Source organism: Dermacentor silvarum, chromosome 8 (genome assembly GCF_013339745.2).
Source record: "Dermacentor silvarum isolate Dsil-2018 chromosome 8, BIME_Dsil_1.4, whole genome shotgun sequence".
Taxonomy (NCBI): domain Eukaryota; kingdom Metazoa; phylum Arthropoda; class Arachnida; order Ixodida; family Ixodidae; genus Dermacentor; species Dermacentor silvarum.
This window is the reverse complement of record NC_051161.1, coordinates 58,795,639-58,822,376: the sequence shown is the minus strand read 5'-3', so window position 1 is coordinate 58,822,376 and position 26,738 is coordinate 58,795,639. Positions and strand designations below refer to the sequence as shown.

At 45.4% G+C, this 26,738-nt stretch overlaps 1 protein-coding gene across 3 annotated transcripts in view; it reads left to right on the top strand.

Moving 5' to 3' along the window:
• The window catches only part of LOC119462144 (nose resistant to fluoxetine protein 6-like), a 121,094-nt gene that overhangs the window by 63,902 nt on the left and 30,454 nt on the right, over positions 1–26,738 (top strand). For 2 of the 3 annotated variants that reach the window (XM_049672367.1, XM_049672366.1), the window contains exons 1-2: positions 19,411–19,928; positions 21,922–22,133. In XM_049672367.1, the coding sequence (XP_049528324.1) occupies positions 19,556–19,928; positions 21,922–22,133 (585 nt within the window). In that variant the 5' untranslated portion in view covers positions 19,411–19,555. Of the gene's footprint in view, positions 1–19,410; positions 19,929–21,921; positions 22,134–26,738 lie in introns of those variants that run through there. The other variant, XM_049672368.1, reaches the window with a different exon arrangement.

Below are 26,738 nucleotides of genomic sequence, written 5' to 3'. Positions count from 1 at the left end.
CGAGGTCATGGGTTCGTTTCCTAGCTACAAATGCAGCCTTCCCAAGAAGGCGAAACGCAAAAACGCTGTGGTACCTATATTTAGGTCCAGGCGTTAAAGAACCCCACATGTCCACTCCACAACTGCGTACATCATAACACCATCACTACTGCGTGACCTTCAATGACCAACCCTACTGTGTATGACGTGTACTGTGTGTCCTACTTTATTCATTGAGATTTTTCATCTCGCTCTTTCTTTCCTCCCCTCCTTCCCATCTTCCATTTCTATGTTTCTGTCCCTTCCTTCCTGAAGAACAGGCAGGCGTTGTGCCCCTTCCGGTGGAAGTTGCCAGCCTGCTCCTCGCTTTCCCTTTCCTTACAAATGTACCTATATTTTCAAATCAAGTAATAATAATAATAATACTTTGGAACCAATTAACCCTGTGAATCCATCAACCAGAAGCTCAAAGTTTGCATCCGAGTATGCGCTAATATGAAGTCAAGCATTTGACTCGGCTCCTCATAAGCGTTTGCTTCCGAAATTGTCTCAGTTAAACTTACACCCCCACATAGTAAAATGGATACATAATTCTTGACTTAGCGTTCTCAGTTTGTCTTTGTCAACCGATAAGATCGCTTCTCTTCTTAATTTTTATTAACGATGTACCCGTACACGCATCGTGTTACATTCGCATGCTTGCATATTATTCTGTAATCTACCGTTCAGTTGCCGTCACGTTTGACCAAGCATTTATTCAGAACGAGCTTAAACCGACACTGAAAAGAAACGCTGAATCAGTTTAGATTGATAAAGTATTTTTGACAAACACTTCTTTTGTTGAATGCGATGTAATAGGTTGGTTATGAGAAGAGAGAATGGCGGTCAAAGGTTCCTTTTTTGAATTTTGCACCGGAACTCCAGGGCCGATAAAAAAACTGCTGCTCAACTGGCCGCTCGAGGCACTTTGCGTGTATTCGTGGGCTTCTTTCACGCTCGGAAAATCTTTTATGCAGCACGTATTGAGCAACAGAAAGCTGTATCGGGAGTTTTTTTATGTTTCTCTATAATTTTATCATCTAACTATAATATTTGAGAAGGTCATTAATCAATACGACTAATTAGTTAATTAGGCGGAATGCAAGTATAATCAGAGTATCTCCAAGCGATGGCACACATTACCTTGGTTCGGTCCAGCTACGTGGCATTTGCACATCTTTAAATCTTGGTGCATGATAGTTGGGACACTCTGTTTATATATATATATATATATATATATATATATATATATATATATATAGGAAGCCAACAAGCAATGCTACTAAGGACAACATCGGGGAAATTATGGAAATTACTTGTACTTACTAATTGAATTAAAGCAATGATAAATTAATGGAAATAAAAATGGATGAAAGCATCCATTTTCATTCATTGATTTTCATCCAATCATCCATTCATTCATCCCTTTTCATTTCTATTATTATAACAATTCTTTAATTCAATTATAGTTAGTACAAGTAATTACCCCTATGTTGTCCTTGGTATGATTGTTTGTTGGCATCTTATATGACATGATTAATACAAATCGGGCCCCTCGGTTCCCTTTCTTCACGTTTATATATATATATATATATATATATATATATATATATATGGTGTTTCAGTGGACATTTTCAAAAATGTTAGCAACATATTTTAATCCACAAATTTTAGCGGGTGAGACTGCAAGGGACATCTCCGTGAAAATAATTCCGTGGGTGACACCATTTACGGGATATGCACCATCAAACTTGCGGCAAAGAAAAATGCGCTGTCGTTCCACTTACTTTCTTCACAAAACGTCGTTTTATGCATTGAAGCACAAAACTAACTGGAACGCCAATGCATTTATCCGCAAAATTTGGGGAATAATATCTCTAAAATTAACTGGTGTCATCCTGAGAATTCGTTCCAAGTGGTCTTGCGAACTCCCAGGCTAGAACTTGTAAATTGCAATATGCGCCATAAGGTAATTAGTTAAAACTTCATTAGTGAAGTTTCGTTAATTAGTTTATTTAGCACTTAAATTTTTTGTGCAAGTAATTTCCGCCTCTTCAAGCAGGTCAGCTCATGGGCTAGAATTGTGCTAACTGCCATAGGTAATTTAAAATAAATGTTGAACGTATTCGCTGAAACACCCGGTGTATCATGAACGCGCTGCAGTCAGTACAACGTCGCCCAACATCGCCCAGTTTATTCACTTTCCCATTCATATACTATAACAGCATTTTATTATGGTAAGCAAAATCTAGTTTGTCAATGCTTGCCTCCCATTGACAGCTTGTCATCCTCTTCAATCGCGTACATTTTTATTATTTTATTATTTTGGTATTTAGTCATACTGTTAACACTCTCTTGGGGTCGTTACAGGGAGGGTCAGTAATTGAATTGCACATAGAACAAGCATTGAAGATTATTTGTAGGAGCACATTTGTAGCACATAGAACATTTGTAGAAGAAACACAGTTACATACAAGGAATAAATAATAAGCTATGCAGTTTGAGCGAAATAGTTATCAAGACCAACCTCCAAATCACTCACAGTATTTTGCTTTTGTACCACATCATTCGGTAATTCATTCCACAATTTAATCGCGTCAGGAAAGAAGGAAAAACAGAATAAGTCTGTTCGGGATAGCATTGGCTGTTCGTGGGAACTGTTTGTGAAATAGTGTTAGATAATCATCTTCGTTTATTTTCACCCTGCGTGTAGTACTTGAAAAAGCAGTTTTAATCGCTGCTTCTGCCTTCTTGATTCCAGTGGTTTCAAGTTACATATTTTTTAAGATTTCAGTTACCGAGTCACTTCGTTGCATTGATGAAGAGTAGATAAAGCAAACGGACATTCTCTGAATTCCTTCCAGTAGTCTATTTTTTTAGAATCTTTTGATGGGGGCTCCACACAGCACCAACGTATTCTAGACTCAGACGGATATACGTCTTGTATACGCAATCAAATTGACTTCTTTCGTCGCTTGGCGCAATTTCCTTCGCTGGAAGCACAACTTCTATATCTTGATTGACAAATATTTTCAACATGGGTACGCTAGTTCAATTTATCTGTTATGGCTATACCAAAATATTTTAAAATACATATTTTTACCAGTACGTTATCAGCAATGTTATACGTCCTTTCTTTTTGTTTTGTGTGTTTAAGTGTTTTTTAATTAATTTCCACACCCCATAATTATAGTCCTCTCCCGTACACTACCCCCCTTCACAGATGTTTCATCGCACCAGTCATCCGCTTCTACTTGCACGCACACGTGCTGGGACCGCTATTTTTCGAGCTTCGTTCTTTCTTCGAACACCAACAGCATGGAACGGGAACGCCCTTCCACGCGCCGTTGCAATCATCACGAGCACATCTACATTTGCCAAAGCCGTTCTCTCTCACATTTCGTAATGAACGCCTGTTTCTAACATTTCCTTTTATTATCGTCCCCTTAGGTACTACCCCCCAAATGGAGTACTTAAGGAAATTAGGCGAAGCGAAGTGAATTTCGCGTCCAGTGTGGAGCAACGCGGCCAAATCAGCTCTAGTAAATGCTGACCGATCCAAAGGCGAATCTAAATATGTGGAGAATTCTAAATTATTCAGATAAGCTGGAGGAAGTTGCACGTAAGGGAGGAAATTATACCAATCTTCTCACAGCACCAGCAACGCTTCGGAGAAATTCACTTCGGCACCGTCCGAGAGCAATCTTGGCAGTTGAAACTTCGCATCACAAGGCTAGAGAGATTTTATCTCGAGAAATCTTGCATTCAAACTACTTGAGCGAAATTTGGCGCTCTATTCGTTGATTACACTAATTATGACTTTAGTGCATGGACTTTAATTTATACGATTTTGTACGACTTCGTTGAGAAAGTTAATTGCAGTTATTCGTGTTTTTCTTGTTTATGCTTTGAGAAGCCGTTCACATCACTTTTGCAATTACAACTTGCAGCTGAAATCCTCATTTGGAATGTTACTTAGCGAATTTTGTGGCGCGAATTGGATATTGTGGCGCGAATTTCTACATTTTGCGCTGCTTAACCCTTGGTCATCAAAAAAAAAATTTTTTTTGTTTCGAATCCCCTACATTTAAAATCATCTGAGGCGATTCGACGCTGAAACACGGGATACAGGCTATCGAACCTCGTCGCTTCATTCGTCTCCACAGCGTCAATTTGAAGAACATGCTGTAAATAGGCTAGCGAAAGGTGAGAATAACGGCTGGCGACACGTGTAATACGCAACTGGATGAAATACGTTCAAGGCGCATATTTGAATTAGCCGTAATAAATGTAGTAACATCTCGGTGAAGGCTACTTGGTTCATCTTTAGAACTATATATGCTCCAACAGCGCGACCGAAACAAGACCACACAGAGAAACAAGTACCAAATACACCGCTTTTTCTGTGGTATATGTTTCTCTATGTGTCGTTGTTTCAGTCACGCTTTTTGAGCATAGTTCTAATAAATCAATCTTTAACGTCTTCCTGTATGATGCCGCACGGCGCGCTTCGAACGTGGGTATCTGTAGCCGGTACAGCAGTGAATAAAGATGCAAGGTATGCTTCAATTGGAAAGTTATGCACGCCACGACTTGTTTACGAAACATTGAATACGCACTGCCACCTGTTAACGGCAAACGCAATAGCGACCTTTCGCACACGGCCTCTGAGACCGCCAGTATGGTGGTCTTGGAGGCCATGTTTTCTGATTAGTACTCGTATTTTCGCGCCCTGTTCTCTCTACGTATGACTCTCGCTACCACCGTGCTCTCGCCGAACTGCACGCCGTCGCCTCCGTAAGGCGCCGAGGGATGTCGCTGAAGGCTCGCTAACTTTAGAGTTACTATATGTGCTGCTACCTTTGGTAGCATATAAAGTAACTCTAGCTAACTTTAAAGACTGTCAGACTTCCAAGTTGGAGAGTTCCAAATTGCAGCGCTGTTGTCGTATAAGGACACTCTGGCTTACCAACTTGGAAACCTGCTTTACAACTTGATTTCCATCGCAGTGACTCAGCGCCTGTGCACTCTGTGCAGGCCACCGGAATAGGTTCCCGGCCGCGGGCGTTAGAGTCGTAGTCGAAAGTTTCCTGACCACGGAATCTTCCAACGTTGACTTCCTGAGTGTTTCTTGAACGTACCCAGTAAAATGGTACAACAATATGTTCTTCGTATATAGGCATATAGGCTTCGCATAGAGGTATACAGATTACAGGCTCGAAATCCGAGTAAGGGACTGCGTGCCCAGGCTGCAGAAACCTTAAGCGTTTTCTCAGGTCCCTCGTTCCGTCAACTTCTGATGTCGACTGTACATTCAGATCTGATCGGAATACAACACAACCGCGTGCTTAGATTCCAGTGAGCCCCATTCAAGATTGTGGTCAAAATCAATCCTGCGATCTCCACTCCGGTGAAGTGAAATGCAGGTGAAATAACTTTTTCTTTTGTGTCCCTTCAAGAAAAGCGTCAAGGTAGATCCAGCTATTCAAAATCACTGTTTCACTACTCAAGAAAGAAAAAGCCGGCAGATCCCACGCCCTGGGGAATCGATGTTATGCGAAGCAGTGTGCAGGGAGCTTATAGATACCAAGTTAACGAAACGACCATGAGAGAGAGAGAGAGAAAAAAAAGGTAAAAGAAAGACAGGGAGGTTAACCAGAGATTATCCCCGGTTGGCTACCCTGTACCGGGGTAGGGATAAAGGGATGCGACAGGAGAGAGAGAAAAAATAAGTGAAAATAAAAAGGAAAGAAAAGAAAATCAGAGCCCCAAGACGTAGGCGGCGCTGTTTCATGACCTACATGACACGCATGTCATGACATTCACGTCATGAGTCCTCAGGAATCCCTTTAGCAACACCTAGGAGACCTTAAGGCGCAAGCCTTAGCCATGCTCCTGACTATGACTTCAACCATTGATCTTTACCCTTTTCCTTCACTTTGTACCACATCCAAACGCATTCCATTGGTTTTTGAGCGTTAATGTTATTTCGCTGAGTCATTTTTGCGGAGTCATGCTCATGACTATGCATTCTACCACCTTCCTTTAGTGTTTCCTTTACTTAGTACCCACGTCCGAACCAATTGCTTTTTGAGTGTTAACCTTTTTTTTGCTGAGTCATTGTCATTTTTCCTGACACATGCTCATGACTATGACTTCTACCATTATGCTTTAGTGTTTCCTTCACTTAGTACCCACACAGAACAGATTTGAGTGGTTTTTGAGTGTTAATCTTTTCTTCGCTGAGTCATTGTCATTTTTGCTGAGTCATGCTCATAACTATCATTTTTAGCATCATCCTTTAGTGTTGCCTTCACTTAGTACCCACGTCCGAACCCATTTCAGTGATTTTTGAGTGTTAATGTTTTTTCGCTGGGCCATAGTCGTTTTAGGCGGCTGTTTTATGACTTACATGACACGCTTGTCATGACACACATGTCATAACCTATCATTTATGTTCGTCATACACTGTTGTCATACTACGCCAATTTTGGTACCTACCAAGTTAACGAAACGACCATGAGAGCACCAACACGTAGGCTACTGTTATATATATATATATATATATATATATATATAGTAAATTGTCTAGGTAGGCGAAGTGAAAGTAATGGTCAACCTGTTATTTAACCCTTCATTGTAGATAAAACCACAAATAGAACGTCATAGAATGGTAATTTTTTACATATAGTTTCCTGATTTATTCTATTGAAGGCTCTTGAAGAATTATGTATACCTATGCCCTATTACGGCCGGGCTCGACTGGCGCGCGCGCTCTCTTCTTACGGCCTTCGCATCGGGGCTAGTTCATGCCTATCGCCGCTGCGTGGAGGGAGGCGCTGCGACCCCACCCTGCTGAGCTGTTCCCAGCCGATCTGTGCAGCGCGCGCTACGCTGGAAGATTGGGTCGGGCGCGCTTCTTACCTCACCGTGCATTCAAGAAGAAGTCGCCTAATTGTAGAGAAGGCGTAAATGGTTCATCTAGGCTTCTTATAAACTGATGCAGTGTAACCGTATTAATACATCGAGCTTCTTTAAATTCACTGGGGATGCATGCGCCGGCAGAACAGCTCTCCGCCATCAAATGCATTTTGAGGAATGAAAATGAATATTTATTGCTCGTATGGCATTTACAATGGTTGCCATACTTTCAGGCGAGAACTCTTGCGGACACAGTAGCTCACAAATGTGTCTTATTCACAATTACAATCTAAAGTGTTTCCTTGGCGGCTTGTGTACATAGGCCGACTTGTCATTCTCGTCACTCAGTTGGTTTGACTGATTTACAAGGAGTATTCTCAGAAACTTCTCGGCAATTAGATTTGCGGATCGTATCGCATGACTGTCGTTAACACCTTCAGGGCAGCTCAAGATGGGCGCGTGTTGTAAATAGGGCTTGACTTCTCTTTCGAGTAATTCTAGTACATTCCTGCGTGGCAGGTGTTCGGAGGCTTTATCGAAAAAAAAACGCTATTATTTATTTATTTATTTATTTATTTATTTATTTATTTATTTATTTATTATTTATTTATTTATTTATTTATTTATTTATTTATTTATTTATTTATTTATTTATTTATATTTTATAAATACTGCAATCACCATGCGGTGATTTTAGCAAGGTGGTACAAACATAATGAATACATTGGTATGTACAGAAAATACACAGGTTAATAAAAATACTGCTATTTGAATAAATACAAAGCGCACAGGTTGGGCACACGCAACGTCACACTAAAGAAGTAAAACACTGTCGCTGCAAACATGGCACAAACAAAATAATGTCACTGTAAACATGATAAAAAAGAAGTTAATGTTGGCGCAGAGACGACGTCATTTTTTAGCTAGTTCCAGTCCACTATTGTGCGCGGAAAAAAAGAATACTTAAAGGGAGTTGCTGCGTGAGGAAAAAGGAGTTATAGTGAAATTATGTATTTGCCGAGTAGCGTATCCGGAGGAGAAGGCTACGATCTTTGTTCTGTCCATCTCATAATTCCCCTTTACTAGTTGATGCTATCTCGTCCAAAAGCGCTAGAAACTCGGGCTAGAAACTCATTGCTTGGGAACTGGTGAAAAGAAACACCGGGTGTTTTCCCGGAACGGGACTTGCAATACGGAAGACAGCAATACACCATCACACAGCAGTTATATACCGATGTGCAATGAACGGCGCCAAGTCTCGGCTGTGGCAGCGCGTACTAAAGGGTGTACGACCGTCTTCAGAAGCCCACAAATTACTGCATACTTTACAACACTGGCAGAGCACCGAATAAAATGCGCGGGAAAACGATCGTGCGAGCGCGAAGGCAAGCGCATGTACGCGGAGCAGAGGAGGAATGATGATGATGATGATGATTTATTGGCATCCCCTTTGAAACGGGGCGGCGACAAATAGTCACCTAGCCTGCTTGATTTAATCAGGTATACTATACATGTTCTTTATCTAGTATTTTTGTATACCTCTCATTATTTTTCTTTTTTCAAAAATTTACCTTGTAGCGCTGCCTATGATTTTAAGAGATCAGGTCATATCCATCTTTTCCCTGCGTTTTTTCCACCAGTACTCTAATCGTCTCTTGCAGATCTCTACGGCTGATCTGTTTGTTTCCTTCCACTTTAAACCTAAGCGCTTCTGGGAGTTGCACGCTACCTACGGTTCTCGCTGGGTGGATCCCGTGGCATTCCATCAGGATGTGCTGAGTGGTTTCTGGATCTTTACTGCAGCATACACATGTCTCATCTAGTTCCGAATATTTGTTCCGATATGTTTTCTTCCTTAGGCAACCGCCTCGGGCCTCAAATAGCAAGGCAATGCCCTTTCTTTCTTCACATTCTTGTAAATCTCCATTGTCCTTTTTGTTTCCATTCTTTGCATCCAATTCACGGTCTCTATTTCTCTCACTTTCTTTCTGACGACTCCTGGTTGTCTATTTACCGTTTCGATTATCCTGTACTTGGTTGTCAACTTTCTTGACCTCTTCCCCCATTCTCTGTCCACGCTTTTCATGCAGAGATACTTGTGCACTTTAGCCGCCCATTTATTTGCATCCATGTTCCTGAGCCTTTCTTCAAAACTAATTTTGCTCTGTGCTTATCTGACTTCAAAAGAGGCCCAACCCATGTCACCCTGCACTGCCTAATTTGTTGTATTACCGTGGGCTCCCAAAGCCAATCGGCCTACTGATCTTTGATTAACTTCGAAACCCGACAAGATATCCGATTTTAAGCATATAATGGCATTTGCGAATGTTAGCGCTGGCACCATTACTCCTTTCCAGATTCCACGCACCACCTCATACTTATTGTGGCCCCACAGTGCTCTGTGTTTCATTAGTGCTGCATTCCGCTTCCCCTTTATTTTCAGATTATCTTGGTGGTTGCTTGAGTAATTCTTTCCTTCGTTTATGTGTACGCCGAGGTACTTATATTGCTTCACTATGGGTATTACTTGCTGTTGAATTGGCACCACGAAGTTACTCGTGTGTTCAATAAAGATCATAATTCCTGATTTCTCTGTGCTAAACTTAAGGCCTAGATTTGTCGCAGCATTCCCACAGATATTCGCAAGTATCTGTAGGAAGGGTCAGGGTCGCAGCGCCCCTACCGCCGACGGGTGGCAAAACGTGCTGAGAAACTCTCCCATTGTTTCCCCGACGGGTGAGAAGGCCGTAAGAAGCGAGCGCGCGCGCCAGTCGAGCCCGGCCGTGGCCCTGTGTAAGCCTTCTCGCCTTTATTTTTAGCAAAATCAATTCTTTTTGATGAAGTCACCTGCTTTGTGTTAAAAGACCCGGCCTGAAAACATATTGCGATTGTGTTATCACGGAATGATTATGAGAAGTTTAGAGAGCCCAATAAACATAATTTTTTAAAGTCCTAGCTGCAGTAAATAAAATTGCGGCATTATTTCAATTGACCTATAGTTGTTGAGATTATTTTTGTCACCACTTTTGTGTACAACTGTTACTTGTGCAGTCTTCATATGTGGAGAAAATGTTGACAAACGATAGGGTATATACTGAATGTTTTTTTTTCTTTCTTTTTTTAGAGCATACAGATTTTTCATAAAGAAACTATAAGCGCAGCGAACGTGGCGTTCTTGCAAATGAGTTCGTAGGCGAGGCAGACATACTTTGCCGCTAGTATTGGGAAATGTATCTACGTTTAAAATAAAAGACATCCTATATGTGAGTTAAAGATAGACTAAGTAGATCGATAACAAATATAATAGGCTCCATATTCAAATCACCAATGCCTTCACTTCTACTTATCTTAATGTTCTTAAAAATATCGATTACCTCGAGCTGAAAAAGTTTCTTTAAGGGAAGGGGCAAGTGCCCGAGAGCATCACAATCGTATGTAATTTCAACCAAAGTAGTACGATATTTATTAAGTTAGCCATTTCTTTCTCTTTGTAGACTTGTCTATTTAAAGCTCACCAAAGTCATTTTAGTCTTTTGGCACTTATACCATCATTTACTTTCTTCCAAATGTGATTAGAAAACATGCGCTGTGGAAGGTAAGAAACACACACAACGTGATCACAAGCACAAACGATAGTGCATCATCATCTGTGATCGTGTTCACGTTGTGTGTGTCATAACTTCTTCCGCGCGGTTTCCTAATTACGTCATTACAACTAGTTCCAATGCAAGCCTCATTTTATATTTGTTTAATATTGATAATGTCATCAAACAGAAAGATATTAATTACGTCTGGCAATTTATTCAAATTGTTTGTGTATTTTTAAATGTTTAGATCCATCGAAATCACGTCCTTCCAGAAACACGCTGTATAATTTTTTATTTTATCACTTTGAATATCTCAGCAGTAATCCATAGCCTGCGGGCAGGTTTCGCCTGCTTTAAAAGTTTATATAGAGAATGTTTCCTTTATGTACAGTGGACTTCTGTAGGTACCTTTAGTATATATATATATATATATATATATATATATATATAAATTTGGTGTACTGCATGTAAATGCGTGTTTGTTATCAACCCTGTCTGTATTTCACGGCAAATGAAATCATTATTTTGTTTAATTTACTCCGCAATAAAAAGTGAGTCACTTAAGTATCCTAAGGTGATTTGAATGCGAAAGTATTCTGACGTGTCACATGTCATGACGTGACACGTGACATGGCGTCATACATGAGCATCTCGGAATCAATTTTCCTCCAATTATCATGTGACCATGATACGTGAGGTCATGCATTGTCACGTCTCCTTCACAACTCTGCCTTAATCCACCTTAATCTACCTTCTTCTAATTTTCACCAACCTTAATTATACCACCTTAATCCACTTTCAACCACCTTATTCCGCCTTAATCCACTTTATACCAGCTTAAAATCTACTTTAATTCTCCTTAATTTACTTTACTCCACCTAAGTCAACCTGCTATAACTTGTTCTAACTTTTATTCACTGTAATTCAGCTTAATTCACTTTAATTCATTTTATTTACCCATAAATACTACTAATTAACGTTGCTATACCATTTACTATCTTCTGTATTAGAATTGACGTAATTCAAGACGCTGATGACGTCACATGATGTGATGATGATTTTTGGTACCGTTCGTTACCTACAACTCCGGCTTTTCTGTCTCTTGAGGCAAATAATGCTTTCGCATTAATATTGATATTTATATCTCGACAAGCACGGCTCATATATAGGCACACACACATACTTCATGAGCCAATCCCACCAAGAATGCTTCGCTTTACGTAGATGTCAACTGGAGTTGAGCCTGCCTGTTTTTTTTTTTTTTTCTTATTTTTTTTTTTTCTTTTTAGTAAGTCAGTCCCGTCCTTGACCTGACATCACTATTCGGTAGCCATCAGGAGCAAGTTCTTCGATGCCATAACTTCAGGCGTACTTTTACCTAGTGTAATTCGCAATGTTTGCCCAGAGGACTTTCAAGAAAGTATGAAGTATATTTTCGTTACTTCTCTGTGTTATGACAGCTCATGATCATGATTATATGTTGATACAAACATTTGCAGAACAATCAGACCAAACACGGTGACTATCGAGATAGCTAATGTTAGCAGTGGCTGCAGTTTGCGAGGTCCAGCACTTTAATGTCGTCGTGTATTATTGCAAGGGAGACTACCCGGAGTTATACTTGTCCGAATCACCGGTTTCTAACAGGGTAGAAATTTAATGGGATCTCCAGGCGCGTTCGCGCTGTCCGCGCCATCCAGCACATCCTCGGCCGCGCGCGGAGGATTACAATTCAAGTCTCCGTAAACGCGCAGTGCGTTTGGCTGTGAAAACGACGAAACCAAAGGACGCCCCGGCAGGCTCCGTTTCATCGGTTCCTTACAGCGAAGCCAGGGCAGCGTGCTGCCCTTCCGCTGCAGGCATGAGCGTACGTTCAGACTGCGTACGTATGTGCAGATTTTTCGCAAGAAACTCAAACGCAAAAAGCGTTACCAAATTGCTCAGAGTACAGTCGTATGAATCATTAAGAGCGCAAAAGCCGTCACACGCGCAAGCGTGTTTGTTGGAAGGCCCACTACATTTACGTTTCATCCAGATACAATTAAGATGCGACCAACGAGCGCCGCACTTTCTGTTTTAAGTTTCCGGTGACGCGCCTTCCGGCATCCCCAGTTAGAGCATTGTCCATGACTGCGTATGCGTGTGTGCGTAGTAGGAGGCACTGGTAGCTGCCGTGGTATCAGTGGTAAACAACCGTGTATGCGCGGTTGTTTTCCACTGATACGCAACTGGCCAGCTGACGTTTTGATTGTTAAAAAGCGTAACGTGTGCAACTGATAATGTGGACGACCAGCATTTTTAACTTTCTTAACGCTATATTAACGCATGATACAAGATTTACGACAGATGCGTGCTTTGCTAACGTTACGACCGCAGTCTGAACATACGTTTACGCGCACAAACACTAACGTTCCTGTCGACGAGGAGCGCGCATACCACGTCGGGGTGCAATCAGCGATCTTACCAAACGGACAGTTTCAACTGCCAGCGACGAACGTCGATTGGTCTAAATTGAAACTTTCTTTGCCTCTTCCTTCGACTTTCTCACTGCTGCTGCTATAGTTGCTGTCCTGCCGAATAGCTCTTGATGAATACGTGGGCCATAGGGAAAGAAATGTCGCCGTCGTACCATTGTCAGCCCTGCTGGTTGGTGTCGCACGATTGGCCGGTACCGGCATATTACCGGACACTGAAAAAAAAATGAAAACATGTGCAATCTTGTTCGAGAGAACCAAAAACACTGATCTAGTCGTCCGTTGCCTCTGTCACGCAGTTTTGCTTCCTTTTCTTTAAGCCGAGTTTAGCTGAATTACGTGACTGATGGTGCAAAACCTTATCTGTCAGTAGGAGACACGTGAAAGTTTTATTTAGTGCAAGGATGCGGGGCTTCCCTTTTCTAGGCGGTGTAAACACACTCAGGTGGGAATAACCGGAACGTTTTGACTGTAGTTTTTCTTTTCCTTTTTTTTTCTTTTTCTTAAAGCTGTAACGCGGGCAGTCTGACCTTGACAGGATTAAAACTTGTGCTTCAAGCGGCAGCCTAGCAGGTGACAGCTCGTGCTCAGCAGCGCAACGTCGTAGCCATTAAGGGATTTCGGCGTATCAGCCCAGGAAAACAAAAATTCGAATTTCTTGCATATGCCCGACTGCGGCCTTTGCACCAGAAAGAAAAATGTGGCCAAAACCCGCCAGCGTCCCTCGAATGCTGGCATCGAGCCGTCGTAGTGCTGAGACGAAGCGTTCACTGTCGGTGCGCGTTAGTGTCATAATAGACAGTTTTAGCGAGCGTTGCTTACGCTCCGCTCCGCTAACAACGCACACCGTTGGCTGCAGGAAGATAGCCATTCGTTGCTGTAAACGACAAATCAACACAGTAACGCTCCGGCGTATCAGCGTTCTTCGTTCCGCTGCCGATATAAGCGTTGCGCACGCGCACGCGTCCCGCTGCGTTCCGCTGACGGCTCTGCGCGAATCGTTAGGACCGACGGTCTGAGCGGAGCGGGCCGGAAAACAAAAACTTCTCGCTCGTAGGCGGCGGCACCGCCCCGAGCAAGAGCGCGGGTACAAAATATAAGGCGCGTCTGTGTAGCCTCTGCAAATTTCTTGCATATCGTGCCCGACGGAACTTTTCTTCGGTTTCTTTCTTTGTATTATTTGTTCATGCGTATTTCCGTGAGAAAAATAAGTCAGTGAATTCTTGGTGGACCCCGGCCTAAACACTTCGAAGTAAAAATGTGGCCAAAACCACCTCAGGGTGACTGCCGACGTTAATTCAATCAGCATTGAACCAATGTAGCGACAGACCTTATTGCCACCGTTGAAGCGCGTCACGTATCAGGCGTGTACTGCAACCGAGCTCCCGCCTCACGCTTCCCCTCTGGACACACTGCGCCGCCGCGAAGTCAGTGCATATTCAGACAAGATCGCCTCAACATATATGACACGGATTCGATTCCGCCCAGCATTGGATACATTTTAAGGCTTCATAAGGCGAAAGCCTTAGGGCGGTTATGTTGGCGGAGCCCTTGGTGTGACCTTGCAGTGGCCTTGGCGAAACTGTGCCGTGACGAAAAACGGCCGACGCCGCAAAGAGTAAAAGCGCGTCTAAAAATGCTCGAATCGATGTCGCATTTTTCAGCGAGGTTACTGTAAACATACTAAATTAGGGGCTTTGAAAAGAAAATTTGGTGAATTTTGGTCTAGGTGGGAATAAAACCCAGGCCACCAGGATGCGAGACCACGCCTCACTCAAGGCACAGCTGCTCCATGGTTGTGGCTTACTGAAGGTGTGCCTAGAGCGTACCTGATTGCAGTCACAGAGACGCGCTCATGCCAATACGCGCGCGTTCATCGTCGTCTTCCCCAGTTATAGCTCCGATGCCGCTGATCATGCCAGCGTTCCCATACTTCCCCTCGCGTTCGTGCCACTGCTCGCGCGTTCGTTGTCTTCCATAGCAGGCGTGTTTTCGCCTTCACGTTTACACACGTGTAACACTTGCTTACTGTTAACAGCGAAGCTGTTTTAAGTCCAGCCTTCGCCGTCTGTCTGTCGGTGTCACGTGACCAGCAGAGGAGAGGCGCGCTGGGAGAGAAGGCGACCAATGAGAGCCCGTGCTGAGCGCGAGGAGGAGAGGTGATGGGTATAAGAGAAATTTTCTGCGAAAAAACGCAAGCAGCGTGAAAAAAAATTGAATGGCAGCTTCACGCACTAAGTGGTGCGAAGACTTGCTTTATAGAACGCGGACGGCGTCGGCAGCAGCTCTTAGTGCTTTTCGCGTGCAAGTTCCTCCGCCCCCTTTTTACGCACCAGTAATGAGAGCAAGCGACGGGCGCGTTGCGAGCCAACTCTCGCGGTAGGCGAGCCTCCTCTGGAGGCACTTCTCGTGGTGCGCGCCGCACAGACCTTATCGCGCCTTCTCATTGGTCGCTCCCTCACCCAGCGCATCTTACCCCCAATCCTAGTCACGTGAACTGCGTGACACCGGCCTGACGGCGAAGGCTCGACTAAAGTTGCCCTTCGGGCTGCGGATTCGAACCACCGACCTCCGGGTTGCGAGACCACCACGCTAACCGATTCAGCCACTGTCGCTTGGTCATATGCGCCCTTAAAAGCGGATATTTTATATACATGAGGAAGTAGACACGGAGCCCGCAGCTCGTGCTCGGCATGTTCTCGTGCCACTGCTCCCGCGTTCGTCGTCGTCATCTGCTTCCACAGCTGGCTGCCTTGCCGCTAATCATTACAGCGTAGAATTTCACTTCTATTCTGTCGTCGTAATGGGGAGACCACGTTTACGGGGGCATGAGTCATTGCTTAAGGGGGTATGCGCTATTTATTGTTTTACGTAACGGACAGATTTACTTTTGAATAAATTTATTTCGAATAATCGCAAGCGGCAATGGGCGGGCAAATGCTGCTAACCACGCCGCCGAGCCAACTGGGGAGAACGGCGGACTGCGGGCATACCGTCAGTGACGTCGTTATCTCCGTCGCCGCCGAACTTGTGTGTAACCTCATAATTGAGAACTACTTTAATGAACCCTCAAGATTATCCCAGTGATAAACACCGGGGCCGAACGTTTCAGCTTCGTTGGTTAACCACCTTCACGGAGTGGAAGGGCCGACGAATTTTGTTTCTCATTGAAGAGCGGCACACACCCAGTGTGACGTACTCGGTGACCTAAGTTTTATTGCGATAGCAATTATATGGACACTCTAAAGCAGATTTCTGCCATCGCCGTCGCCGTGAGGTTCCGTATGACGTCAATTGAGATGAAATCGTCGCCGCGCGCCGCTGAACGCTGTATGTGCGAGTTAAAGGGTGCGAGGGACGCGCGCTTTCACGGGGACTGAACGCACGGCGGAGAACAAACGCGCGTTCTGCGCCGTGCTCCCTTAAGGGCTGCAGAAGTAGGCGTCTCTTTCCTCCTTTACAATCACCATATATGTAGAGCAAACGCGCCTTCTTCCGACGCGCGAAAGGCCGTGGGGTGGAGGGGGAGGGAAGGGAGGCGACGTTTAGCGGCGGCACCAAGTGCCTATTTATATCAGAGGCTCCGGCAACAGTCGCCAACGCCGCACGCATTTTGTGCGAACGCGGGCAAAACGCCGACGGCGTCGACAAGTTCTGCGTGTGGCCTGGTGCTGCTGCATGTCCGAGTTTATACAGCTGATAAAGCTACTATCATTACTCCGTAGAGCTTTCTACAAGTTTGCTATCGCAATTGATGCTTCGCCTTTCAGGTGAAACTGCGACAACTTTTTTCCGAACGTTGGTTTCGAACCCGGTCCCATCAGCACAGCAGCCCATCGTCCTAACCCTAAGCCCATGGACCACCCAGTGACCCAAGTGAGAATGAAAGAGGTTAGATACGGACGAACAGACAGCCAAACATACCGCAAACTGGGTGAAGGTCCAAAAGAAGGATAATCACAATAATAATAATCGCAGACACAGCATCCGCATTCAGTAACTGCGCTTCAAGGCTCCATTGGCATGCATCAGTAGCTCTGATTTCGCACACTTTTTGTTGCGATAGCAATTATATGGACACTCCAAGCGGATTTCTGCCGTCGGCGTCACCATCGCCGTCGTCGTCATCGCCGTCATCGCCGTCACCGTGAGGTTCCGTATAAAGTCCAAGGGCGATAAAATCGTCGCCACGCACCGTATGCTGTATGTGCGAGTGAAAGCGCGCGTGAGACGCGCGCTTTCACGGAATGCGAACGCACGGCGGAGAGCAAACGCGACCTCTTCCGTCGCGCGGAAGGCCTTGGGGGGATGGGAGGGAAGGAGGGAGGGAGTAAGGGCAGGTGGCGTTTAGCTGCGGCACCAAATGCGTATCTTGCGACCGGCCGCAAGGGGAACTGGCGACTCGATCTCCCACGCGAAAGGAGGAAAGCGGTAAGGCAGCGTGGCAGGGAGGGGATGCGGCTTCAACTCTGCGAGCAATTGCGTACTTGTACTTTGCGCGGCTTCGGGCTGTCGCGCGCGCCGTATCTTGAAAGCGATCACCCCCCGGCTCTTACCTTTGTATGCGCTGTGCTCTCGCCGCCCCGTTTTCGTTGAAGCGATAGACCGCACGAATCTTCACTCGCTGCTGTTGTCACGCTTGCTCAAGCCAGCTTATTGACAGTGGTTGTCTGCAGTCATTTAGTGTGATCTATTCAATTTTGCTTGTGCGCGGTGACACCACGCTTGTTAATTCGGTTAGTAAGCGAATGTGTCCAAGTTTATGCAGACGATAAAACTACTATCCTTACTCGTATAGCAATCAACTAATTTGCTATCGCAATTGATGCTTCGCCTTTCGCGCGAAACTGCGTATTTTTGTATGCCCATGACCACCTCTGGCAGCTCCTGTATTTCAAAACAGATGTATATGCACACGTGCCTTACAGCAACTTGACAAATCCGCCTAGCATTGTTTTAATTTGTTTACAGTTATCGTGAATGGAATACTGTCCTACCCTCCTTCCACCCATTCCTTTATTTATTTATTTATTTATTTATTTATTTATTTATTTATTTATTTATTTATTTATTTATTTATTTATTTATTTATTTATTTATTAGCACCAGCAATACAAGATTTTAAGGCAGTATGGGCTTCATTTTAGTCAACATTTTGTCCAACTATAGCAAACAGTCGGCACACATTCCTGCCTTTTCACTCTGGAACACACCACCATTTCCCCCTAAAATTGCACAACGCTAATTGGCGTAGGGCATTTTAGTCAACATTTTGTCCAACTATAGCAAACAGTCGGCACACATTCCTGCCTTTTCACTCTGGAACACACCACCATTTCCCCCTAAAATTGCACAACGCTAATTGATTTCAAACGGAACTAAAACAATGCTTTCTTCGAGCTTCCTCAAGCTACTTTAATCTACTTTAAGAAGACTAATGGGCAAAAATTAAAGCTCTCTCTCGAAATGCATAAACCGCGTAAAGAAGCCAAATTGCCACAAATTGTTATTGTTCGCTCCTGTTTCTTTAACTTTGTTCCCGGATGAAGAACACGCTTGACACACAGTATAGCAAGCAGTGCCAACTGACAAGAAACACATTCTTCTGGTCATAAGGCATATTTCCTTCGACAATCCCCTTTTCACGACAACGCTCTGTAATCTGCGATATTGAAATGGACTCGTGACATAAGGAGTTACGGGGCTCGTACGAAACACTGTTTGTCTCGTATAGGCAGAAAATTCTCATTCCTGTCTTGAAAGATTCTCTACGCATGATTACATACCGTATGCATGTATAGAGCTCTGCTTTTTGGTGTGCGTTCTTTTTCTTTTTTTTTCTTTTTCTTTTGTCCGTGTTCGTGTTCTCTTTGACCACTTAAAAATTATTTACGCGGATTTGAGATGCATCGTGGCAGCTTGCCAATAATCGTCACGCCCGTCAATGCGTTGCGTATGCCATCCATTGCACGTGGGCCGCTCGACCACACCGGTCATTTTACTGTTCATTCGTGTGTCTCGGAGAGTCACTTTGTGCATACTAACGGCGCCGAAGACGCGAAAATAAGCCCATCAGTTCGAAACTCTGCGAAAATGCGATGCAAATGCATGGCTACAACGTAGTACTGCCAAGACAAAATATAATTATGGCCTGATGCTTGAGTACTCATCTACAGTGTCGAAGACCTTGGTGGACCATCTTGTTTTTACTTATACGCGCCACGTGTATCTTGCCCTCAGGCATCTTAAGGTGGCGCAGATACTGAAGCTTAGTACCTTTTCTTCTTTTTTTTTTCTTTTTTTTTGGTCTCGCAGAGTATACTTTATTGCATGAGTGAGCTAAGGAAGGAAAATGAAGCATGCGCGTAGCCGGTGAAGTTTGTGTATGTTATCATCGCTGTGCTATTCAAAGCCCTCATAAAGCAAATATCCAAAAAGAACATTGTGCAGGCTCTGCCAAACTGGTCTCTCACTGGCAGATGACGCCTTTCAGTGCAGACGGTGAACCGAGCGTGGAATAGATCTCCAGAAGCGGGGCACATTCAGAAGCTCGATATGAGGTTAAGCGTCCTGTGGTTAATATTAGTCCTTCATTTCGATGCTTTCGCCAATTACAAGGGCAAGGTCGAATGCGCCTCCGACGCTTCATCCACGGTTGAAGCTACCACCGTGATATCGGAACATCGAGAGCAAGGTTCGACCGCGGTGACGGCAATGACCGAAGTTGTGCCGGACACCGTGACGACTCGGGGCACGCCGAAGCCCTGGGTTTTGGACACCGTGCGAGCCTTCATGGCGAAGAACATGGCCAGCGCTGGAAGTGGCTTTGCTCGCAAGCTGCTGCATGCGGACATTTCCAGCGAGTGCAGCATCGGTATTTTGCAGTTCATGAGAGCCATCAAGGATCTGGAACCATGGGCCGTGAGAAGTGAGTATGCGGTCAAAGCAGACTTCAGATCGATGGCATTTTTCTTTTTTTTTCTTTTTTTTAGTGTTGGGTAAGTGCTCCCCAGTGTTTATTCATCACAACCTTGTGCACCACACGCTTCTTGGTGATACGTTAATTTACATGTCAAATTATTTGTGCCGAGTGCATCGGTATAAAACAAGGCTTTAATTGGTTATGATACTTGCGCGATTGCAGGTAAACACGAACACCACTTGCCGAAGCAGCTATTTATTTGCTTTCGCCCTGTTTCTACTCCTCATGTCGGCAAAGAAAACGTGCTCTACCAAGCCTGATATTTATGTAGTACATGCAATGTCCACCGTACTCGAGAGGAGGTGAATAGCTGCGGCAAAACAAAAGGGGGAATGCTCTTCCGCGCACCCAGCAAATGTCACGCCCAAGATGGACCCGTGAATTATTCCGTGGACGAAAGGCAGCCATCAGCACTTAGCGTGCTCGAATGGAGACTCTCCCAAGGAATGACCACGCCTCCGGAATAACTCGCAACCACCGCTTTCAGCGTGACGTAGCCGATGCCAATTCTTCTCTAAACGTTGTACATAACTACATAGCATGCATCTCACATAATTTTGTTTTGCACGCAAGCGTAAATGGAAAGCCAATGAAACCGGCGATGGGATGTTTGAAGCCGCGAAGGGAGTGAGCGCCGGAGAAAGGCGCCTGGAGGTGGAGAAGAGGATCGCGCATCGGGGAAAATACGAAGGAGCGCGTTGAGCGCGTGGCAAAGCAACGTGACATAGAGCGAAGTCTAGGTTTCGTTGAGAGGACAGGAGAAAAGAGGCGAAGCGTTGCGGATGAGGAGGGTAGGCGTAGGCGCGCCTGGTGGACCTCCTCTGGCAGTTGCTACGGGTGCTGAGTGCGGAATGGACGTACCGGGTTTGTCTGGTGATAACAGCGTCCCCCCGCGCACCGCATGCTGTATGTGCGAGTGAAAGCCTGCTACGGTGAGTCGACGATCAGCCGGCGGTTCAATCTTGCACGCGCAATGGAGGAAACGGGGAGGAAGCGTGCCGTCTTCCCACCGGGAGGAGGGGTGATGCTGACAGTCTATGCCTCTAGGCACCGAGCTAGGCCGATAGCGTCGTGTGCGCTATAGCACCCATACGCTTGCGCGTCACCCGCGTTCATGAAGCGAAACATCACGGTAACTTTTGCTTTTTCTCAGCTGATCACCTCATCCTGTGAACGAACTGTACTGTGCCGCACCGCACCCCCTCCCCCCCTCTTTCCCTTATTCTGCCCATTTCACTTCATAAAGAGGAAAATAAACATTGGACAGCCACAACTCCAGTCGAGCGCTACGTGATGCGAATCATTGTTGTTTGCTAGTAGAAGGGTACTCACGAACCCCGGTAATTTCTGAAGCGAAACGTACACCACAGGTTGTGAAGATGAAATGCCTATATATATGACATTGCGTTGTTAGAGACGATAATTATGTACAATCCTCCAATTTCACATTTTCGAGTATGTACACTTACACTAATATACGTCACTTGACATAAATATTTAATGTCCATCGATTTATTAATTGGGGTTTCGACGGTGTCATGGATTCACCGGATAAGGCGGCGCTAGCCCAATGTGCGTCATTGCTGACATCAATGTGAACGAAGAACACAGACGCGCTATGCCTAGAATTTGAGAGAAGGTGTGTCTAGCGATACGTGATTGCACATTGTTTCATCGTCGCTCTATCGGGTCCGAAAGTCACATTGAGCGCCAGCTGGGCGTTCGACAACAGATGCGATCCAAATGCAGTCCTCGGGCACTGTTTGGGACCCTGTCTTAGACTGTACTGCCTTGTGTACCGAAGGACATGTAAAACACAGGGCACTGTTATGGCACCGGGTGTACAAGCTTGTTCCCGTATCTAATTGAGAGCCTGAAACTTTCCCCTGCGCGAGCAAAGATACGCTGCACTTAGGTCCGCTTCTTTTACGCATTGCAGTGATCGACGCGTCGGCCAAGATACCGATCGGATTGTTCCAAACGACTGTTGTCGAATTCGGAGCGTACGACGAGTGCATCGAGACGGTGGTCCGCAACGAGGACGGAACGGATCGAGTCAGGGCCCAATACTGCAACCTGCACGTGAAATCAGGAGGTGACCTGTCTGTGATCGAAGAGTTCTTGCCGATGTTCGAGATGTCCCACAAGAGGGTGAGACATGTAATTTCGCTCGTCGCGAGAGTTATTGTTTCCACTGACTGTCTGAACATGCGAATTGGGGTAGTGTAGCGGCACATTTTTTTTTTTAGGTTTGTGAACGCAAAAGTGACCATAGATCTATAAGGAAACACGTAGAAGTATATAATAAAAGCATACCGAGTGAAACATATAGGAGAGAGAAGAACATAATTGGGAGCTCGGGCAGTAATGGCTAAAGAGGAGAGAAAAAAAATGCATGGGCTGTTAAAAAAAATGCACGCAGGTCCAACGCAGATGTTGGAATCTATGTGAAGCGAAGCTTTAGTGAAGCAGGTAATTACATAAAAAATGTCACAGTTTCGCCCTAAGGGCGAAGCAATGAATGCGATAGCAACACAGCAATGTCATACGAAGTAAGGTGAGCGGCTTTGGTAGCAACAACACGCAGAACTGTTGTCGACGCCATCGGCGTTTTGCCAGCGTTAGCTCAAAATGCGTGCGGCGTTGGTGACTGTTGCTGGAGCCTCTGATATAAATAGGCACTTGGTGCCGCAGCTAAACGTCGCCTCCCTTCCCTCCCCCTCCCCCACGGCCTCTCGCACGTCTGAAGAAGGCGCGTTTGCTCTACATATATGGTGATTGTAAAGGAGAAAAGAGACGCCTACTTCTGCAGCCCTTAAGCGAGCACGGCGCAGAACGCGCGTTTGTTCTCCGCCGCGCGTTCACTCCCCGTGAAAGACGCGCCCCTCGCGCCCTTTCACTCGCACATACAGCGTTCGGCGCGCGGCGACGATTTCATCTCCAAATGACGTCATACGGAACCTCACGGCGACGGCGACGGCGACGCCGACGGCAGAAATCTGCTTTTGAGTGTCCATATAATTGCTATCGCAATAATATTGTTACGCGAACGAAGAACTAAGTACAGGAGACTATTTACAAGTATATTTACAAATGATAGCTGCAGCGCTGGCCAGATCAGCCGATAGCTCGAGAGCCCAGCCTTGCGGAAGACGTCAAGTATAGCTGCGACGCGCTCAAGGTGCGTCTCAAACGTAGGAGAAAACACAAGGACGTCGTCGAGGTAACAAAGGCAAGTTGACCATTTGAAACCTTGAAGCAGAGAGTCCATCATCCGTTCGAACGTGGCGGGGGCATTGCATAAACCAAACAGCATAACCTTAAATTGGTAGAGGCCATCTGGAGTGACGAAAGCGGTCTTTTCTTGGTCTTGCTCATCGACGGAAATCTGCCAATAACCAGATCGAAGGTCAATGGACGAAAAGTATTTGGCACCGTGAAGACAATCAAGAGCGTCGTCAATTCGTGGTAACGGGTAAACGTCCTTTTTAGTGATTCGATTTAGGTGGCGGTAATCAACACAGAAACGCCACGTGCCATCTTTCTTTTTGACGAGCACCACCGGCGACGCCCAAGGGCTCGACGAGGGCTCAACAATGCCTTTGGCGAGCATCTTGTTGACTTCCTGCTGAATAACTTGCCGCTCTGCCGTGGACACGCGATACGGTCGGCGATGAATGGGAACAGCATCACCAGTGTTTATCCGATGCTTAACAAGGGACGTCTGACCAAGTGGGCGATTGTCAGTGTCAAATATGTCGCGATAGGAGAGCAAAAGGCGATACAGGGCGGCTGCTTGGCCAGGGGCGAGGTCCGGAGCGACCATGGGACGTAAGACACCTTCGACGCTCCCTGCTGGGTACCTTCAACCAATTGACATTCCCGCGGAACCATTCTTTCGGGTTGGTTTAGATTTACTTGGTCCTTTTCCTCTTTCTACCTCTGGGAACAGGTGGATCGCTGTGGCCACAGATCACGCCACGCGCTACGCCATCACCCGAGCGCTGCAGCTATCATTTGTAAATATACTTGTAAATAGTCTCCTGTACTTAGTTCTTCGTCTAGGCGCCCGCGCGCCTCGTTCAAACAACCAAATACCACACGCGTGTAGCATACAACACGCGTGTAGCACGCGTGTAGCAATATACAACTAATGGCGATGCGCGCAGTTGTTTACTGTCATCCTGTACAACCTCTAACCTCGTGAAATGTTAATTTTAACTTCGGAGCTGTTTAAGCCGGGCGTAATGTGTCAACCGCGAACAGAAAATGGGGACCGATCCTGGCGGTAGTGCAGAAAGGGTCTAAACGCAATGGCACATACCCATCTGAACTAACGAAGCTGAGCCTGGATAAGTCTAGCTAAGCATGGTTGGGACTACTTAAGCTTAGTCAGTCATCGATAGTCAATCGATAGCCAATCAATAGCTAATTGATAATCAATCAATAATCAATAAATTTCGGAAAATTCTGAGGATGACTTGGTAGTGCTTAGCCTAGCCCAAATACGTGGCCGATACCTTGCGATAGCCAATCGATAGCCAATTCAATAGTTAATCAATAATCGATCAATAATCAATAAATTCTAGAAAAAACTGGGGATGACTTGGTAGTGCTTAGCCTAGCCCAGAATCCAGGACTAGCTAGGTCTCCATCAGCTCCGCTGTCTCTTTAGCATTTCGCCTCCAGTGCAAGCTACGCTATATTTTTTTTATGCACGACGAAGGTCGCAACATTATTTTCATGCAACTTTTATAATTTTGCACTGCACTGTTCACAAGTGATGCCGAAATTCAAACACCAAATTAGGTGGATGCACAAAGTGAGACATGCGCGCAACGATGTCACGAAGACAACGGTGATGCATGCTTGTAGAGTGAGGAATAGTAATGACACGTCATAGCAGTAAAGCGTCACTTCTACGATACGATTCCTTAGAAAAATTCTACCACCCTTTTCGGAGAAATAGAACCAGAGAGAGAGAAAAAAGGAGGAAGAGGAAAACAAGAGGTGAAAGGCAGAGAGGTGGAGAGCTCAGCCTGAGCTACAGCTTGCTCTGGCCTGCTACTCTACACTAGGTAAATAGAAGCAGCTGCTTGACAAATGTGCCACGCATATATTTTGGCAGTTAAACATGCTCTAGGGACCTTCAAAAGCAACCAAAGTTGTAGAGCGCCTGCATCGGCTGCGGGAGGTTGTGGGTTCGATTCCCACCGCCGCCGGGCACCCACTGGTTCAAATGGGCACTAGTATACCCCGGCCTGGCGTTCAGTTTTCTTCAGGGGTGATACGCTTGGGACAAGTAGAATGCTACGCATACTAAGCTTGGAAATTTAAGTTTATTTTGTGTTGTGTGCCTTTGCCACATATTTCTGTGAGAATTTAACGCTTAAATGCTGAGAGAACTCACCCTCACGGCTGGAGGACCGGTTGGTATTACTTGCGCAGAATTCGACGAGGTCCGCGTGATGTTACAGTTTTTAATAGCTGCTCGATAGTGGCGGTAACAAGCAAAGGAACAGAAGATGGGAAGGCGCGGTTACTGGCCTCTCATCTTCCGCAGCACCCAGTGGCTCAGAATAATTTTCAGAAATGCGGCATTGCTGTATAGGTTATGCTCTGGAAGGTACCCAGGCTTGATTAGGTTAGGCTAGGCTAGGCTGGTAAAGTTACAATATGGTAGGTTTGGTTACCATCGATTGTTCGTCGTATAAATCTTGCGAGTGTGGGAGCGTGTGCGCATTTAAGACTTCGGGATAAAGTTCGTGTGTACAGGCTTCCCGGTCGTTGTTTTTTCAGGGAGGTGATGACTGGTGTACTGGTTATTTTAAAAGCGAGGCGTTTTTTTTAACAGCGGAGCTGTTTAAGTCGGCCGTAATATGTGTTGCCTAGCAATCAGATCGCGCAGCGTCGCGCGCTATGCTCGGGCGAGAGAAAGAGAAAATGAGAGCGAGAGAGAAACAAATTGTAGCAGCACCAACGAGGCAACGCGCAGAGGTGCTGCCGACGCCATCTGCGCTTCTCCGTTTCCCCGCATTAGCGCCGAACGCTCGCGGTGTCCGTGACTGCAACAGGGGGCCCGTCTGGCGGCGGCTCGCACGTCATCCCGGCGTGTCGTCTGCTGCATGACGCCCGTACACTGTGCATAGCTTTCGCCCCACTAGGACTGCAAGTGCTTCGCGAGGCGTTCCCCGATACCAGGGACCACGAGAAAATGCTTATACACTTCGTATAACTTAGCATCACTTGGCATTACTTCGTATACCTTAGCATCACTTCGTATAGCCAGGACCAGCTATGAACCGATCAGCTCCACTGTGACTTTAGCCTTGCGCCACTAGTGCAGCTACCCCGATTTTTTTTTCCTGTTTCTCTCTCTTTTCGAGGGCTAGCTGTTGGCTGCTTGCTGGCTGTCTTGCGCGATTGGCCGTTACCGGGCATAGTGTTAACAAGCACCGAATTTAGTGCACACAATGTACCCATGGTTGTAGGTGATGTACGTAAGCATGGACGTAAGCTTTAACGCGAACACGCCGCCGTCGTTATGCCATCGTCGTCATTTCATTTCCTTCAATCCATGGAGATCATATCCTTCGTTGTTATGTCGTCGTCATTGTTCCGCCGTCTTCACTCTGTCGTCGTCACTGCATCGTCATTCTTCAATCATCCTCACGCCATCGTAACGATATACTCGTCGCTATTCCGTAGTCGTTACACCGTCACCATCATCATCATCATCATACCATCGTCGCTTCA